Consider the following 19,139-nt stretch of genomic DNA (forward strand, 5'->3'; position numbering starts at 1 on the left):
TTATGAGTTTGATTGCATTTTACATCAAAGAGCAAACAATCCTTTTTGGTTGCATTTTACATCAAAGAGCAAACAATCCTTTTATGTTAAAAATTTCAGTACTGTTAAAAATTGATATAATTAATAGAATAATCAGATAGTCCATGTTGACGTGACTAATTTTTAATAATGTAAATTGATAAAAATTTTAATAGAAAAATTAATTTTATTTTTGATCTAACATAAGAGACTATTTTGCCTAAAAGAGGCTAACCTCTATGTAGGAGCGAAGCTAAAATAATTTTTAAAGGGTGGAATGAAATTTTAATTTTTTATAATTTATATATTTATAATTTTAAAATAATTAAATCAAATTTTTATAAGTTTAGAGAGATTAAAATATAATTTTATTTTTATTAATTTAAAATTTTAAAAAAATTTAAAATATCTCAATAATAATTTTTCATTTTAGGGCTAACTTCGCCTCTACTTGTATGGTAATTTTACCTCTCCCATTTATATTGATATTATTTTACACAATTTTTTATATAATATTGTATATGATTCTAGATAAGAAAAAAAAAAAAAGGAAGAACAGCTGTTGTTGAATGTAAGACGGAGATTTTATCATCATTATAATAATCAAGATCGCGGATTTGGACTTAGAATGAACGTATGGTCCCACTGCCATGTGGATTGAAGCAGGGAGAGCAGCGTATGGCAGCAGGTAGGAGATTGATCTCATTTTGTGTGAGTACCTAACAATTTTATGAGGGAAATGGAAGATGGAAAATGGGAAGGGAAAGGGAAAGGGAAAGGGAAAGGGAAAAGGGAAAGGGAAAGGGAAAGGAAAGGAGAGATTGGAAAGGAAAAGGAGTAATTATTATTTTAATTAATTACACCATTTTTACAAAATTCACCGAATCAAATCAGGTCTGCAACTAAAATATTAATATGCCACATGTTGATGTGATGACAATAGCTGCAGTTCTTACAGCTCTATAAAAATCATCCCTTTTTCTTCTATTTTGTTCTTCCTTCTCTCCCTTCCATCCACCCACGGTCATGTCTCCCAGCAAGCTTGATTCCACTGTAATCATTTTTCCTCTTCCTCCTTTTATTTTCTTTAATAATGTACAGATCTTACTTGCTTCTTTTCGTTTTCTTGGCATGTCTTTGATGCTTAATCCTGCAATTTTTGTTACCTGGATTGTTTGTTGGGTTATTCGTTTCTTGTTGTTAGGGTTTGTTTTTCAGTACTGACTTATGTATTTTTTAAAAAATTATTTTGTATATTTTTTTTATGGTAGAGCTAATTTTGGGACGTAGTTATGAAAGTGACACAAAACAGGAATTTTTGGAAACTTGAATCGATCAAAATTGGATACTTGGGTGAAAATTTTGTGTTGGATATGTATAGCAGATAGCATACGACTTCTAGAAGATCTGAACTTCTAATATTTTTGTGGAATTTCATAATGGATTCTTAAACAATGAAATTCAATTATCTTGTTGGAAATTTTAGTTTTTTGAGATGAACTTGTTGTGTGTTCATGCACGTGTGCAGCATTGTACGATTTCTGCTATAACATTTGCCTTTTAACTGTTTTTTCAAAACATTTTGGCTTTGGTTGACCTGAACTATCCTTGGGCCTAGATAAACAGGCAATGGAGATGTTTAGTTCTCTCTCCGGTTCTCTTTTGTCGGATTTTAGTCTCTTTTGTCAGGTTCATTAACTTTTCTCATTGGTGATGTTTCTGCACATCGACGAACCTACTTTTAGAAATTTCTAGCATCCTATTGGCGATCACCTTATTTTTGGAAGAATCGGCCAAATTCTACTCTGGAGCTATTCTAATTTTCATATAAGAAGGCACGTGGAAGAATTACTGATGACCATTGTGCGTTGTTTTGTTAAATATGTTAATGGCAGTATTTTTTTTCTTTAAAAAATATTTTTGGGCATTTATTGGGCAGTCTGTTACTGCAAAATTTATGATGTGTTGAAAGGGTAAGGATTACGCAAAAAAGTGAAAGATGAGATCAGATGAAACAACTAATGATTTTCAACCTTTAAAATGCATTAGTTAATCTAGGTTCCAAATGCTTTTCTGATCAAGTGACAAAAGTAATAATCAACCATGGCTTTATTGAATTTGGTGCAATTAAGTCATTTATGAATGTTCTGTGTGTGTGTTAACATGTGTAGTCAATAGGTTCTTTGTGTGAGTTAACATGGGTATGCTACCATCACCATGAGGTACAGTCTTGATAATTGTCATCAATTACACGGATCAATGGTTTATATAAATTAGAAAGGCTTATTTTGTTATCTGGTTGGAATCGATGTCATGTATATCAAATTTGAACAGGATTCCTTTGGACATGAGGAGGCAAGTGTTTCGTGCTCAAAGCCAGAGAATGGTTGTGTTGATTCACTTTCTATTTTCCATTCTGAGAAGGCAGTGGAAGAACTTCTTCAACAAACTCCTGTTGCAGGAATGGATGAACATCTTATAGAGTTCTCAGAAGCTTTGAGAAGTTTGTTTCTTCCATTCTTAACAGCATTTATGTCTTCTAATTGAAGTATATACTGATTACTCCTTCTTGATTCTTATTGTTTTTGAACACATTACTAGCTGTTGCTAAGGCATTAAGACGAGCTGCTGAAGGAAAGGCTTCTGCACAAGCTGAGGCTGCTGAATGGAAACGTAGATATGAGCTGGAGAGAACCAGGAATATTCAGATGGAGCGAAAAGGTTATTAAGATTACACTACATGGCTGTTCTGTCATTTGCGTTTCTGTCCTTTTTGGCCACATAATATTTGTTTCATAGCTAGGTATTCATAGATGATTTTTTTGGTGATGCGAATTACTCTACAATAAGGAAAACAAAGGCTTGGACTTGACTTGACAAAAGCTACATATTAGGATACTTTTGCTCGCTATTTGATTTAATCCTATAATCTAATCTAGCCTGGTCAAAAGATATTGCTGATCTTGTCAATGGCTTATCTGAATGGTGCATATCCAATTTCACATGCCCGTTTTGAATCTTTACATTTCATTGATCTTCCTCCTAATAGACAATTTGTTTTTATCTAGTTATTCGTATTTACTCATAGCAGAACATTTTGCCAGCTATTATGCATCTCACTTTATTTCTTCTTAAAAGTTTCCCTGCAGAGTATAGGTAAAAGAATCACATTTGGAATGCTATATCTATTCTTTATGATTTTATGCTGTAAACTATATGAATATATTCTTAGTATTTTATTGTTGAATGTTTTAAATGTAAAGTATCTTTCAAGTTAGCTCGAGATATAGTTATGTAAATTCAAGTCTAAGAAGTAAAAACATGTGATGTACTTAAGTATTGAGCATATATTTCATAACCATTTTAGTACTATCTCCTGGCATAATTTGATGGTTGTTCACTTTGGTGGCAGAAGTCTATTACTTAATTGAAACTGATATTTTAGGATTTTTTTTGGGGGGCAGAATTCTCTCCACTTCTATTTCAAATGCTTTATTTTTTTTTTCCTAAATCAAACTAACTAAGTAATATTCATGTTAGAGTTTCTCAACTCTCATAGCTTTGGGTTATATAAGCAACAAATCCGATTAATACTCCTTACTATTCAGTATCTTGAGGGTTATGCTATGATGCTAGATGATTTATAGGGTTTAGTAGGTGTTCTGCAATTTAGATTCTATGCCATGAGATGTTACCGGTCATTTAGCTATGGCAAGCAAGTTGATATTACCAATAACTTATTTGTTGCTCCATGGAAATCCTTTGACATTGTTTCAGGAGGAGGCTTCCTTGTACTAAAATTCCAAGGATTAGCCTACTGAACATCTTTTAAGATGGCCTCTAATTTATATTACATCGGAATTAAAGTTTTTTAGTTGCAGAATGCCTTACTCCATTTAGACCATGTAATTTAAAGAACTTCTCAAAGGCTCCAAGCAAAGCATGTTAGGCCTTGTCTTCTTTTGCAAAAGCATGATCCTTTTTCTATCTTTAATTCTTCAGGGATAAGTTGCATGTTAGCTCTTCGGAGGCGGAAAAAATTGTAACGGTAGTCTTAGAGAACCTTATAATTACAAACTAACTTTCTGGAAATTGAAATTCTGAAATTATGGTCAGCAATAGAGGAGGTCTGCTGGCTTGTTTTCTTATATGTGGTCTCACTGAGGTTGATATGTATTTCATAACGGTTCAAAGGGCTTTTGTAATAGCATTGTTATATTTGGTATTCTAGTACCATTATCACCCATACGTTTGAAGATCTGGCAAGAAATATCATATGTTGAAAGCCTGTTTACTTTAGATAGATTAGATACTCCACCATCTACAATGGTTATACCTGTGTCATTCTGGGTATTTTCTGAACATTATGCCACTTTCTCTTTCTTGACCTTTCCTCACATCATCCCTTTTTTTTAGATGGATCTTTGTTTGACATTTTTGGACTGCCAGTTTGGCCCAACTTCTTGAGCAACATTTCCAGTCCATGATGTTTAGCTAGGCAAAACAAGGGTTTGAAAAACAACTTTTAGGTATTTTAAATGTTTAGAATGCGTTTATGGAGACTAAAAGCTGAAGCTTCAGCTTTAGAATTCTAAAAGAGTTACTCTGTGAAGCTGGTAGAGAAATTTAATACAAAGTTCTTGTAGACAAATTATGTTTTATGTTATTAGTTATTTTAAATGATTTTAGTACAACAGAGATTTTCCAATAGCTCTAATTTGACAGTAATTTTTGCTGCCACTCCAGCCAAGGAGATCCTTATTCTATCAAATATTTTGCTAATCTCGGCTTTCATCTTTCACACCTAAATGATGATACTGTTACTGGTTAGAACATGCTTAGGCAGCCCCATTGATTTCTCAACCGTTGTCTCTCAAGTTTCCTAGTTCAATTTAGTGGAGCATGAGGTCCTAGAGATATTCTGGATTGACGTGAATATATTTCAGAACTTCATTTGGGTTTCTTATTGAGTTTACTCAATAAAATGGAGAGGTTTTGTATAGCCTTAATTTTGAAAAATATTGTAATTAGTATTTTCATCACTCTGAATATTTAGACCTTCGTTTTCCTTTCTTTTTGTTTTTCTTTTGATTCTGGCTATTCCAGTATCAGGCAACAATAACTGTGAAATGGTACAACATTGGTGGATTCGATCTTCTCTAGATAATGCAATGGACATGTTAAGAATTATGCTTCCATGTCTTTTCTTCTGGGAGGTTGGGAAAGAACAAAATAAGAGAATAGCAGAAGGTACTTGCTTAACTTTCTAAATACTATCAGTCACATTTTACTTCCATTAAAGAATCTTCGCAGCCTATCTAAAAGAATTTAATGTATTTCATTGGTTGGAATTACTTATCATAAAAACTTGACAACATCCTGAAAAAAGCTGTAAAAGCAACAAACCTTGTTAAAGTTAATTCAGCTGCAAGAGTTGTGGTATTGTAAGGGTAAAGGTTTTGTTTGATGCGTATGCAAGTTTGTTGGTACAATTAGCTCTATTTGAGGTGCATAAGTGGTTATAAGGAAAGAAGATTTTTTGGGTTTTAAGAAATGTTTCTTTTGAAACGGAAGCCAAGTAAAAGGATGGTTTTTGTACCTTTTATCTCTTTGCAATGGGTGAGGTGTTCTGGAGATACTTGTCAAATGAAGCAAATAGGTGTAAACTATGCACTTACATTTGCCTGCAATAACTCTTAAATTTGGATGGTAATACCTCCATGGAGTTCCACTTCTATATTAGCTTTATAGGATGCCTTAGCATATGTATAAGCGTTTAAGTTGTATACTTTAAGTGGTCTCATTCACTTGCATAGAAACTGTCATCAATCATTTTTGATATTCTCAAATTGGTCTGTTAGGGGGTTCATTGAAAATAATCGATGTGTTTGTATGAATTGGATGTTCTAGTTACTTTAACACACTTGGTTGGGTTTGAGAGCTACGGAAGGTTTCCCATTCATCAGAACAGATTTTTCTATTTCTTATGTCTTATAAGTTGCATTATTTATCCACACAAATTCATGTTTAATCTTAAAAATACAAGAGATTAGTAAGTTGCTTTTTTTCTGTGTTATTTTGTTTCAAGGATTTTATCTTCTAGTTTCTTTGTTTGATACATCCAGCATTCAAAATGCTTGAGTGCCACCTTTGCAACTATTTTCATCGTTTGCCCATGTAATAATTGTTCTTGTAACAGTATTCTTCTGTGGCAACATTCAAGAAAAGAAGGGTGAGATTTAGGTTTGCATTTTTATTACTGATTGCTTTATAGCTGTATTTATGAGTTTTCAACGTATGGCTATAGAAGTCCTGACTTAAACCAGGGAAGTTCTTAAAATTATAGGAAGCCTATTTGTTTGGAGTTGAGATTGATCTCCTTATGCCTTAGGCAAATATGAAAGGTTATCTGAGAAAAATTTAGTAAACAACTTAGCAGACCTTAGATGTTGTCCTCATAACAGTACTATTCTCTTTCAACATTCAAGAAAAGGGGGGCTGGAGATTTAGGTTTCCACTCTTGATTATTGCTTACTTTATAGCCATAATTAGAGTTGTAGGAGTATGGTTGTAGAAGCCCTGACTTAACCCTGAGGAGTTCTTAAATTTATGGAAAGCATATTTGTTTAGGCTCCTGTATCTCTATGAATCACTAACATCATCCTCATTTTATGCTCTTGAATTAATTGCATTCATCGAAATTTTTTAATTTTCTATGTTATTACTTTTTCTGAAGAGCTCTAAATTTTAAGTTAGTGTACTTCATAGCTATGATTATGGTTCTCTCTTATACTAGTGCTCTTGTATGTATTTACCTCTCTATTTGCTTTAAAGTCTCACATAAATGCTTTTCCTTCTTTAAAATTTACTAGCTCGCATGGCAGAGCAGTTCTCTGCTGAGAAAAATGGTGATATTGATTGCGAGAGGGTAAAAAACTCCGACAACCAATCGATGCTGCAGAATGAATCAAATGAGTATTCTGAGACAGGCTGCATGAAGCATGGGATTTGGTCGCATGAGGTTCTTCGTGACAGAGAATCAGATTCAAATTCCAATGCAGATCGTAATAAGATTATGAGAAAGGTACTGGTTTCTTGTTAACCTTCTACTTTGAATGAATACCTTCTCGCTTATTATATAATTCATTTCCTTGTTCACATAGCATCTGTGTGTTTTGACTTTTTGCTTAAAACTGTACTGTTTATTGGTGATTGTTTTGTTATTTGTTTTGTTTGCACAAAATTTTGGAAAGCTTTCCTTTCATGCTTTTTAATAGTTTTAGGAGCCAGCTTTTATATATTTCTTCCCATGACGAATATGCATTTTCTTAAAACTAATTTGAGGCACCTATAGCTATCGCCTATAGGTAAAGAAATACATAATACTGAATCTAACAAGGAAACAAGGCATTATCTCTTTTGAAACATTATTGAGTTCACTGATTGTGAAACTCTTTTTAATAAATGCTCAGACCACAATTGAAAACTATGCTTTGTACAACAGGCATCGTTTAAACTTTCATGGTGGTGCAATGGTGAGAATGGTGATCAGCACAAACATGACATTGTCTCTTTTGAAAGAGGGAATATTACAACGGCAGAACGCAGTAGTAAACAGGTATTGCTTCCTCTATCCTGTTAGGAAGCTTTTGTTTGCTGCGAGTTTGTAGGTAATTTAATTTCTATCTTGCACTGAAATAAGCTTTGCTCCCCTTATATTTTCTATTTTAATAATATGATTTAGATAATGTTCATTATTGTGCCTTCTATCTGTCATGTAGTAAATCCTTGTTTCTTTCCAGATTTCTCTGAAGTGGGAATCTGACCCTCAGACTGTGCTTATTTTGACAAAACCAAATTCGGTTTCTGTTCGAATTCTTTGTGTACAAATGGTCAGGTGCGGATGTTGAAATTCTCAATGCAAGCTTTCATGAAACGTGCTTTTTTAGTCTAACCAATTTCTGCAAAAATTTTCAACACATTCAAAACAATGCATGTTTTTCTCTTGCTTTACCTTTAAGTATCCAAAAAAATTTGACATCCTTTTTGGTTGTGGTAAAAGTAGCTTCTAATGCACCATGTCATCCCACTTCTCTGTGCCTTTCCCGGAAAGACTCATCCATGTCCTCTGGTTTATTGTTAGTATTTCTTAAATAATGTTATCCTTGCCTGAAAGGTTTTGAGGTGCTTTTTTAATCTGCATAGGTGTGCCTAGGCTACTGCATTGCAACATCGGTCATATGTTTGTGTGCTCTTAGCACATGCGTTGCAACATTGGTTACATGTTTATTTGCTCATAAATCAAATCTATTTAAAATCCTTAAAAAGCTTAAAAAGCTTTAGTTTCTTGAAAAGTTTGTTTCAGGTTACATTATGCTTGCTGAAACTGCTTTCAACTCTCTATTCAAGAAATCAATTTGTTCAAACTCTAGGTTCCATATCCAACAAAGAAATTGTTTGTAAAGAATATCATCTATTCTTGTTATTGAAAATGTCACATTGTCCTTCTCTTTCAGTTAAAAATTCAACCAATAGAGTAGAAATGGAGAAAACAAAGGGGCCTCGACTTGGTGTGCCTTTTTTGTGAATCCTTTTTCCTTTAAGGATGCATGCCTCAGTCAATGCACATGGTCTCTAGGTTGCATGGCAATTTTGCTAGATTGCACCGTCCCTTGACCACCTTGGTTGAACAAATGTTTTTTATGAAGAAATTTTTGCTTATAATTTTCATATTAAAGGTGCTAAGTATTTTTCTCAATGCACTTAAGGATTTCCTAGTTCTGGACACAAGATGGTCTATGGTCTGGTTGAGGTTGAGGTGAATGTGATATGAATTGCTTTAGGATAAAGTTTCGGATAACTGAGTATTGAAATTATTATTTCTTAGGATGGATAACTTGGTATTGTACTTAGTATATTCTTAGGAGGGCTTGTTGACTTTGCTTTAATCTTTTGTAATTTTCTTTTTTTCTTTTGGATAAGAAATTGTCGTTTATTTTTAGTTCTGTGGGTTTGCATTAACTTCTTTAACGTGTACTAGCTGGCTATTATATCTATGCTTGGCATGTCAGCATGACTTAAAGCAGCCTTTACTTTCTGTTCTATTGCATATTCATTTTTGTCCATCTCATTTTTCATCTTCATTCCAGATGGTTGAGAGAGAGGAAAAAGTTAAATGTTTATGTTGAACCACGTGTGAAGGTTGAACTTGTAGCAGAGTCATCCAACTTCAGCTATGTACAAACATGGAAAGATGGTGAGAAGAAAAAGTTAAATTTTGTTTTGCCTCTCGTGTTGTATCCGCAATATAATTATGTTTTTTATTTCTCTATGATGCTTTGAATGCGTGTTATTCTCATTTTCTATTTTTTCCCTATTGCTTTAGTTATGCAGTCTGTAACCTAATTTATTAACTGATATAGTTTTCCCCATTGAAGTTAATAAACCGAATTAATCAAAATTATTTGGCTATGTGTAAGGATTTTTACTTTTTACATTGATTCTTTGAAAAAAAGAAAGAGTTTTTGTGTTATATTTGTGTATACGGTTTCCACGACTAATGATTTATGGGTCATATTAACATAAGATCGAAGATAAATGATCAAAACCATTCTACGAGGAACATGCACTTTTGTGAGTACCCTTTAAAGTATTATTGAGAATTGAAGTCCATACCCTTAAAAAGAATAAGAAAAAAAGAATTAAGTTAAAAATTTTCTATGTCAAATGTTGAAGCTGGAAAGAGGACTTATTGCGGTATTTAGGTCATATTTTATTAGAACTTACAATTATGCCTAAAACTTTTAGACATGGACCATATTTCCTTTCATGGTTATAATTTCCTTTCCTCATGGTCTGTCACTTTCATTTATCTAACTTGTAACATTAGTTGGGTAAAGTTTGTAAGAATTGAATTCCCAAGTAATTAAATTAAATTGGTTAATAATATTAAAAATAATTCAGTTCATATTTCCAACCTATGGTTCAGTTAATTAAATTAGGTTGATTTATATTGCCATGTAGTTATTATTCCTTCTGGATATTATTCTGATTTCTTGTTTAGAAGTTTAATACTTTGCTCTTTAGACAGTGAAATTTCACACCTACACATGAAAGTTGATCTGGTGATAACTCTTGGTGGTGATGGAACTGTTCTATGGGTATGTACTTTCAGTTTGATTTAGCCCATGTTTTTTAAACAAAATGAAAAACCTTCGAGAATATGAAATTCTCACTTTGGTCCATGCAGTGCACAATTTGTGTTAGAACAAATGACTTTTACATTTAGTTTTGTTTTCTACAATATTCTACAAAGGGTTATAAAGTTCGTAAAAAATGTTTGTTACCATCCTAATGGCCAATGTCCTTGGAGCCTAATGAAAGAATGGGAAGAGATGGTTTTGAGAAGCATATGCATTCGTGCTATTGAAAGTAAACTTTTAAGAATTTTTGACAATTTTTTTATGAAGTTATAACTAGTTACTTGTTTAGTTTAGTTTTGGATGCTTTTATGAAATTCAAAACTTACCAAATACAACTAGACGTTTTGCCCTCTAATTTTCTTCTGAGCTAGCATGTCTGTTGTTTTATATTTTATTTTGGATTTCTTGTAATTTCATGCTTAGCATCATTAATCATCTAATTGTTATTTGCAGGCAGCATCAATGTTCAAGGGACCTGTTCCTCCAATTGTTCCATTTTCATTAGGTTCTTTGGGCTTTATGACTCCTTTTCGTATCCTTAGATCTTTTTGAAGTATTTCTTTAAGATGAATGAGTTGATGATTTACCATGGTTGTTCGAACATTGTTCTTTGATTTTAATTAAGAGTGCTTGTTAACTCATGTATTGGAACTAAAAAGAAAATTCTTTGACTTGCTCTAGATAGTGAACATTTCAAAGATTGCCTTGATTCGGTCCTGAGGGGACCCATCAGTATAACGTTACGGCACCGCCTGCTATGCCGTGTTGTTAGAGATGCTGCTAAAAATGAGTACGAAACAGAAGAACCTTTTCTTGTTCTAAATGAGGTTACAATCGACCGTGGAATATCATCATACCTCACGAATCTGGAATGCTATTGCGACAATTCCTTTGTTACATGTGTGCAAGGGGATGGTTTAATTTTATCGACTACATCTGGTAGCACTGCATATTCGTTGGCAGCTGGAGGATCAATGGTCCACCCACAGGTACATTCTGATATCATCATAGCTGCCATTAAATTTGAAAATATCATGCTTTAAAGTATGTATTATGTCGGAATTTTGATAAAAGGCTTATTATATTCAAACAAAAGAGGAGATTTATGGTAGTAATATTTTTCCAAGTAGTCAACCTGCTCGTTTTTGAAACAATGTCTCAGGTGAACAGTTATTGTAAACTTTAGTTTAAGCTCTAATGAGCTAATAATATACAATGAAAGCATTAGGCTAAACAAATCAGTCGAAGGAAATATTTATATGGGTATATTCTCTCTAGGCCTTATGGCTAGGGTATTTCTTTCATACTGAAACAAACAACTATTAGGTCCTCTATTCCATAAATCGGGTCAGCCCTTACCTGTTTCATAAACTCTCTCATCCTCCGTCTGGTTTGCTCCTACCATTTTGAACATCTGATGTTCAAGTCTCAGGATTGAACCTTTGGGGTAGAGATGAAATTCAACTTTAAATCAGGTCTGCCCACAAGAACAGTATCCAAGTATTCTTTAAAGGTAGTATGGTAAGAAAATGTTAACATCAGCGATAAAAAAATATTTATCATGTTCTCAAAACTTTAATATTTGTTTATGTTGTGGAATTCATAATCTTGATCTCGCTGGTAATTTATTTGTACATGCCCAATAACACATTGGGAGGGGAAGCATCCTCATGGACTTCTCTTATGACACATAGGATTGTATAATGGAGTCAATTTTGTATTATGCAATGATGCATGTGAAGTATAAGATTAAGGTGCAAATGTGCTTTAAATCTGGTTATGCATCATGGTATAATTATCATTTCAAGATTTCCAGATGTTTCACCGCATAGAAGTTTTTCTTTTTGGTACATTTACAATTGAGTCACATACCCTTGCAGGAGTAAATCACTGCCAGCTCACACACTACAAACAGGGCTGCCCCTGTGATTTGAACCCACGAAATGGTTTCGGGGTGAGCACCCAGTTGCCCTTAGGCCAAGAGCTGGGGTACATAAAATTGCGTAGTTAAGGACCCATTTTAACTGCAAGATTAACAAATTAAAGAAGCATTTTTGAGTCTTAATTGGCAAGTTTTGTCCTTCATCAGTAATTGATGATGCAGACTATTGGTATTCAACCAAGTTAGATGCCCAGGAAATGAAACATATGGTACGATTTTATATTGAATGCCAGGAAATACTAAGAAGTTTGGAACTTCGACAGTTTTTGGAAGATATAGAAGCAGGAAGCAAAATAGAAAAGATGTTTGAGATGGAGATGACAAGGAAAATTCCATATGCTGTACTCAATTCTGGTTCTACTTGGCTAAGCCATAAAGTATGATCTAATGCTGTGCATCTACGGATAAAATTAGGCTAGGCTGGGATTTTGTGGAATCTATCTTTTGAGATGGTAGTATCATTGCGAGGATGAAAGAAATCATTCGGTTTATTATTTATTATTTTTTATAATAAGTAATTTTTTACTTGTTTTGATTTTCTTGGTGACAAAGGCATGGGATTTTGTTGTGGATCATAATTGTTTTGATGCCATTTGTTTCTCTGTTTAGTTTCATGTGCTCATATAACTGAAAAATCTATTGCTGGTGTATGTTCTTATAATTGCAGGTCCCTGGTATCTTGTTCACACCAATCTGTCCTCATTCATTATCCTTTCGACCCCTGATATTGCCTGAGCATGTAACAGTCCGGATAATGGTGCCGTTCAATAGCAGAAGTCCGGCTTGGGCATCATTTGATGGAAAGGACAGGAAACTGTTGGCTGCTGGGGATGCTCTTCTGTGCAGCATGGCACCTTGGCCCGTGCCTACAGCTTGTCAAGTTGATTCTACTAATGACTTTTTACGCAGTATCCATGACGGCCTCCATTGGAATCTGAGAAAGACGCAGTCATTTGATGGCCCTCGGGATCGGGATCTATAAGGTCATTTTCCGAACTTATATCTAGCTGGAATCTAACTTATACATTCCATATGTTTCAGTCATTGTAGGAAGGGGAAATCAAATTCACAAAAACTGAAATAGCTGTAAGTTCTTGTTATATCACAGTATTATGGTTTACCCTTAAAAATGTTTTCCCCTCAAAGGTTGTAGGAAGGAGCACTATATTTGCCCTTCTGCTGCTGCAGATATAACCAAAGTTGTAGTCAACACTAGAGTATATTTGTATCTTTTTTATGAGATCAAAAGAGGATACATCACAATGTGTCAAATTTAGTTTCCAAATTTTAGGTTGGGAGCTTTAAGAAAGATTCTTTTTTCTTTCCCCAATTACGTTAGAAAAATGTTTTCCTTTCCATTGACTCATATACGTATGGTAACGCAATTTATTAAACCATGAGTTCCCTTACGTGTTTTTTTTGTGTTTTTGAAGTTATTAAATAATATTTTATAATTTTTAAAAATATTTATTTGTTAATTAAATGAGAATTAGTATTAATTATAAAAATAATTTAGAGAATATAAAAAAATGAGCAACAATCTGTTAAATGTTAAGTAAATAGATAAAATAATTTGTCATTTGAATATGAGTTAAAATTTTACTTATAAATAATCATTATTTTAATATTAATATTTGACATAATATTTTTCAATTATGTAAATATTATTAAAATTAAATAATAGTAAAACTATTTAATATCAATAGTAATAATTAAATCTCAAATAATAATAAAAATCATTCTTATTTTGGTGGTAGAAACAACCTATCAAGTAGTGCTAAAATATGATTTTCCTACTAATTTTCAGATGTTATTTTAAATGAAAATGTTTGGTTAATGCATATGTTTACACCGTTAAATATTAGTTTTCATTGGTATATAATTGTGACACTAATTTAGTAATAATTAATTTAAAATGATAAGTACAATTTAATATGGATCCAAAATTTAATTAAGTGATAATAATTATTATATTGATTATGAAAACATTGTTAATAAAATATTGGGCAAACTATCCTGTCACTTTAAAATAACTTCATTTTTGTTTTAGTCCCTTAAATTTTTTTCGCCAAATTAGTCACTTCCATTAGAGAAATTATTCAAAATGGTCACTCAATCCTTAAATCCTTAACGGATTGTTGACTAGACTTACCACCTTAACATTTTTTCCACATCATTATTAGAAGCTTAAAAATTAAATAAAATTACAACAATGTAAAAGGCAACGACCAATCAAAATCCTTCTTTTACCAATCAAAACTCTTGTTTTTTCTTTCCTTTCGTCGCAGTTTCCACTAACATCAATTTTCGTTTCTTGAAATAATTAAAAAAAAAAAACTAAACAAACATAAAATTAATAAAAAATTAACATAAAAAATAAGCATACTATTATATTATCTCATTCTCAATACCATTGTTATTCGAATATGATTTGATACTACTTTTTTAAAGATGTCTAACTACTTAATTATAAAAATAAAAATAAAAATAAATTTAAATTAAAACAATTCTAATATTTTTTATATTATATTCAAATTAAAACTTAAATAAGCTAACATTAACATAATTATCTACAATACAAAATTATGATGCCAAGTTTTGTTTGATATAAAAAAATATTATATTTATTTCTGCTTTTATCAAGAACTTGATATATTGTAAATATATTATATTATTAATAGAAATTATGAATCACGTCAAAGTGAGAATATTTAAATCGTAATTAATTATTTTAAATTATATTATATTTATATTTAGATGTGAATTTAGTAATCTGATAAAAAAATTGGTATTCTCTTTTTTGAATTTATGTTTTTTTATATTTTAGATAATATACTAAATTGTATTACAACAATACAAAAATTAAATAAAAATTTAAAATATAAAAAAATAAAAAAATGTGATATTTCTCTATTTTAATTTTTTATGTACTCATATACGAATTATTTAGAAAATGAAGATAATAATATTTTACAATAAAATTTTATAAATTAATTAGGTGTAATACTTTTAAAAATATATAATTTTTAACTAAGTTAATTTTTAATAAAAATATATATTTCTAATCGGTTATTACAAAGCTTATGATATTCATATAAATATATAACATTTTACTTTGATAGTGTTGAATCCATAAAAAATAACATTCCTATGCCTAAATAGTAAATAAATAGTAGTAAAAGAAGTAGGGTCAATCCCTCAGAGATTGAAATATTTAAAATTGTTGTTTAGACTTAACTAAGGTGCGTGCTAGTTAACTATCGTGCTCACAACATGTGACAACCTGTGCAAGAAAAGAAAAAAGAAAAAAAAAAGGGGATTCAAATTTGATAAAAGTTAAAATGGTAAAAATAATTGAAAAAAATAACAATGAAAATAGATAGAAATGAAATAAAATAAAATAAAATAAATCGATATGACGAAATTCTAGCTTCGAGCTCGAATATTTGAACCGATCCTTGATGATAAGTCTTCTCCTTTAAACGACCAGTCAATTATAGTGATCGAGAACGCCTCAAACCACCAAACGTTTTGTGTGTAAATTAATTGTGTGAATGTCTCAACAACTATCCCTTACCGAATGAACAACCATGAAACACGCGTCCACGATTTAGTTCTTTGGTAGCCTTGTGAACTAGAAGGGTCCAACTCGGACCAACGGCCTCAATTGAGCAGGTTGTTTAGATCTATTGCTTTTTCCCTTGACGGATTCAACCAATTACTTAATTGGACACTCCAATGTGTTCTTCGATAAATTGAATACAACAAACGATCGATTCGGTACTTCCAACTATACGAATATCAACACTGAATCAACAAAGACTTTTTGACTTGTCAATAAAAATATATAAAATGAAATCGGAGAAACAACAAATATCAAATGAAAATTTTTAAGTATGATCTCGAATTGCACAGCTCTCCACGTAAAACTAGATAGAAAAATTTAGCTAGTCATGAAAATAAACGTAATCAAATGAGGGTATTACAAAATTAATTAAAAAGAAAGAAAGAAAGAAAAGTTTAAAAGCAAAAGCGAGCAAAAGAAAGAGAAGAGAATTGAAGGAGCCAATTTGAAATCTAAATTCAAAGTGGAGGACGCCTCTCCCGTATGCGCATATTAAAAATATATATATCTTCTTAAACTCTTTAATCTAATCTAAATTTATTTAGTATCAAACAGGAACAGGGGTATGTATATATACTTCAATTTTCTAGAACGTTTTAAGGATATTCTTCTTTCTTTTCGGACAGAACTAGATAACTTACATAACAAATTTAAAGCATAAGTGAATTGAAAAGATAGATAACATTCTATGAATCAAATATTTTTTAAAAGTTTTCACCTTACTTTATGCCTTTTATAATTACATCATGTAGGTTTATTTCATGTGCAGACAGTGATTTGTTGCTACTAAGAATCTACGGAGAGAAAGGGCATTTGGAGAGTAGACAAGGATGAACAACATATCAACAAGCTCAAGGATTTAAGCGGCAAATTCCGACGCAAAAGGGTGAAATGTCACGTTTGTTTGTTTGTTCTATCAATCGATACTTATTGAGATGGTTTTGGGTTTTGAGCTGTGTATTCTGCATTGCGATGAAAAGCATTTGATTTTTGTAGTAAAAAATATGGTGGAAAAATGTCTTTCCACTTTGAATGCATCAGTTGAGATCTACGTGTTTTTTGAATTTAGTATTTGGAAGTGAAAATTATTAAAATATCCTTATTTATGTAAAATTAAATTAATTTATATCTCATATATTATTATTTAAAATTATTTAAAACTAAGTTTTTACTATCTACTATCATATCTAAAAATGACATTTTAACTTTCAACCACAATTTTTAGTAGTAATAAAGAATAGTAAGGGCTAATTTACCATTAAGGTTGAAAAATACTTTTAAAAGGTTTCGTAGTCTTTATCATTGCCGTTAAAAAATGTTTTTAAAAAAATTGAATGTCTATTTTAGACATAATATTCTAAAGTACAAAATATATATTTAAATTTGTTATTATTATGATTTACGTAATACGTTAAATATATAAACTTAAATTTATTAATATTATGATATATGAAATATATGAACTTAAGGTATAATTAATTATAATTGAATCAAATGTAAAGTATCATCATTTTCACGTAGCACAATGCAAAGTTATTTTATTTTGGTATTAACAAATATTCAATTTAAATTATAGTACAAATATAATAAAATAATTTTTGATAATTGATTTTTTTTGAAATGTAATTTCATTAATTAATTCAATCAATGGAACTATACAATTAAAAAAAGAAGAAGCAAATACTCGTCGTAAATGGTGAAGGACAAGCTCTATCAACATAACAAAAGCTTTAGCCTCAGCATCAATAGAATATTATGACACGTTGATAACTAACTTTGTCACAACTCAAGCATGACATATCTGGAGTGATTGCAAACACTTAATACGATAAGGAAATCAGCCTCGGATGGTCCAAAGCGACGAGCAGAAATCGACAAAAAAATTAAGCATTCACCAAACTAGAGAGGACGACAACAAAATCATCCCTAAAATCACTTGTAAAACTAAGATTACATGCATAAGCAAGTGTAGCGACGTAAAAATTTTAGCTCGGTCACTAATTGGGATGTTTGATTGAAAGTTTAAAGACCGAGATTTGATTTTAAAAAGGGAGTCGCCATCGATCCTTTTTCTTAGGTGTGATCGGGCACCTAATAAATCCTCTTTTTTGAAATATTTTTGAATACAAAAGAAGGCCGGGCTTAGGTCTACGTTAAAATCAGAGAAAAATAGGGTTCGAGAGTCGATTACATGCGGGGAAGGTATTAGCAGCCCCACAATGCCCAAAATTGGCATATCATTAAACACGTGTTGTCTTGATTTTCAAAAATACGAGTTCAATGTAACATTTAATTGTGATCCGATTGAAAAGACGAGAATTTTTAAATTTTGATTTGTTAGAAGGGCGTTCCGTTTTCAACACGACCCGATATGGTTCACCTAACATAGCGATGAAATCAACGACTTAGTGTTAAACCGATACGTTGCCTCACATGTATTGAAATTAATTAGAAAACAAGAATAAGATTTTTAAAATAATGCAAAGCAAATTGATATGAAATAAAAATAAATAAAAGAAAGAACTAGAAATATATTGAAGCAAATAATAAATGTGACAATAATATTAAAAACGATAAAGATGTATGCGATATTAAACGTAATACTAGAATTAAACATGAAATGGAAACAATGAATGTATATGTATACACATATAATAATGGTTAATGTGATTATGAAAACATGATATTAAAAATATTAATGATGCTACATATACGTATACATAATAGTAACAATAAAAAAAACTATATACATAATGGTATTTAGAATATGTACACGATACATATGAAAATGTATAAATAACATAGTATTAAAAGTATGTATATAATGATGTTGAAAGATACGTACATAATACAGTGTTTAAAATACATACATCATATAGTTATTAAAAAAATATATATAAGATAGTACAAAAACATTAAAATGTATATATACATGAGATACATAATATGGTAAAAAATCTATGTAATATAGTATTGAAAATATATACAATATGATATTAAAAGGATAAATATATAATATAGTATGAAAAATATATGTACATAAGATAATGTAAAATATATATATATATATATATATATATATATATAACTAATAATATGAGAAGTACATACATAATATATGAAATTGTAATATACAATATAGAGTTAAAAATAATGTGCATAATATAAAAGAGATATAATGTTTAAAGCAAAGTATGTGAAACAATTTTAAAATGAGCAATAAAACAATTTTAACTAAATAATACATGAAAGAAAATTTGAAACAAAAATATACGAAGCAATTTAAAGTAGATAATATAAAACAATTTAAAATAATTAATATATAATATAATTTAAAATAAAATAAAGCAAA

General features: G+C 30.9%; 1 protein-coding gene across 5 annotated transcripts; it reads left to right on the forward strand.

Annotated features, from left to right (window-relative positions):
* Nucleotides 1-571: 571 nt before the first annotated feature.
* Nucleotides 572-13,447, forward strand: LOC107889323 (NAD(H) kinase 1). 5 transcript variants are annotated; one of them, XM_016813694.2, is made up of 12 exons: nt 572-1,071; nt 2,353-2,521; nt 2,620-2,739; nt 5,125-5,268; nt 6,891-7,102; nt 7,523-7,636; nt 7,821-7,915; nt 9,168-9,274; nt 10,105-10,178; nt 10,674-10,752; nt 10,902-11,209; nt 12,830-13,447. In XM_016813694.2, the coding sequence occupies exons 1-12, from the start codon at nt 1,045-1,047 to the stop codon at nt 13,142-13,144; spliced, it is 1,764 nt and encodes a 587-aa protein (XP_016669183.1). In that variant the 5' UTR covers nt 572-1,044; the 3' UTR covers nt 13,145-13,447. The 5 variants fall into 5 exon arrangements, with proteins under 5 accessions (XP_016669183.1, XP_040932468.1, XP_016669184.1 ...); XM_041076534.1 differs by having other exon boundaries at nt 10,674-10,725; XM_016813695.2 differs by having other exon boundaries at nt 5,131-5,268.
* Nucleotides 13,448-19,139: the final 5,692 nt, after the last annotated feature.

This window comes from Gossypium hirsutum, chromosome A09 (assembly GCF_007990345.1).
Source record: "Gossypium hirsutum isolate 1008001.06 chromosome A09, Gossypium_hirsutum_v2.1, whole genome shotgun sequence".
NCBI lineage: Eukaryota > Viridiplantae > Streptophyta > Magnoliopsida > Malvales > Malvaceae > Gossypium > Gossypium hirsutum.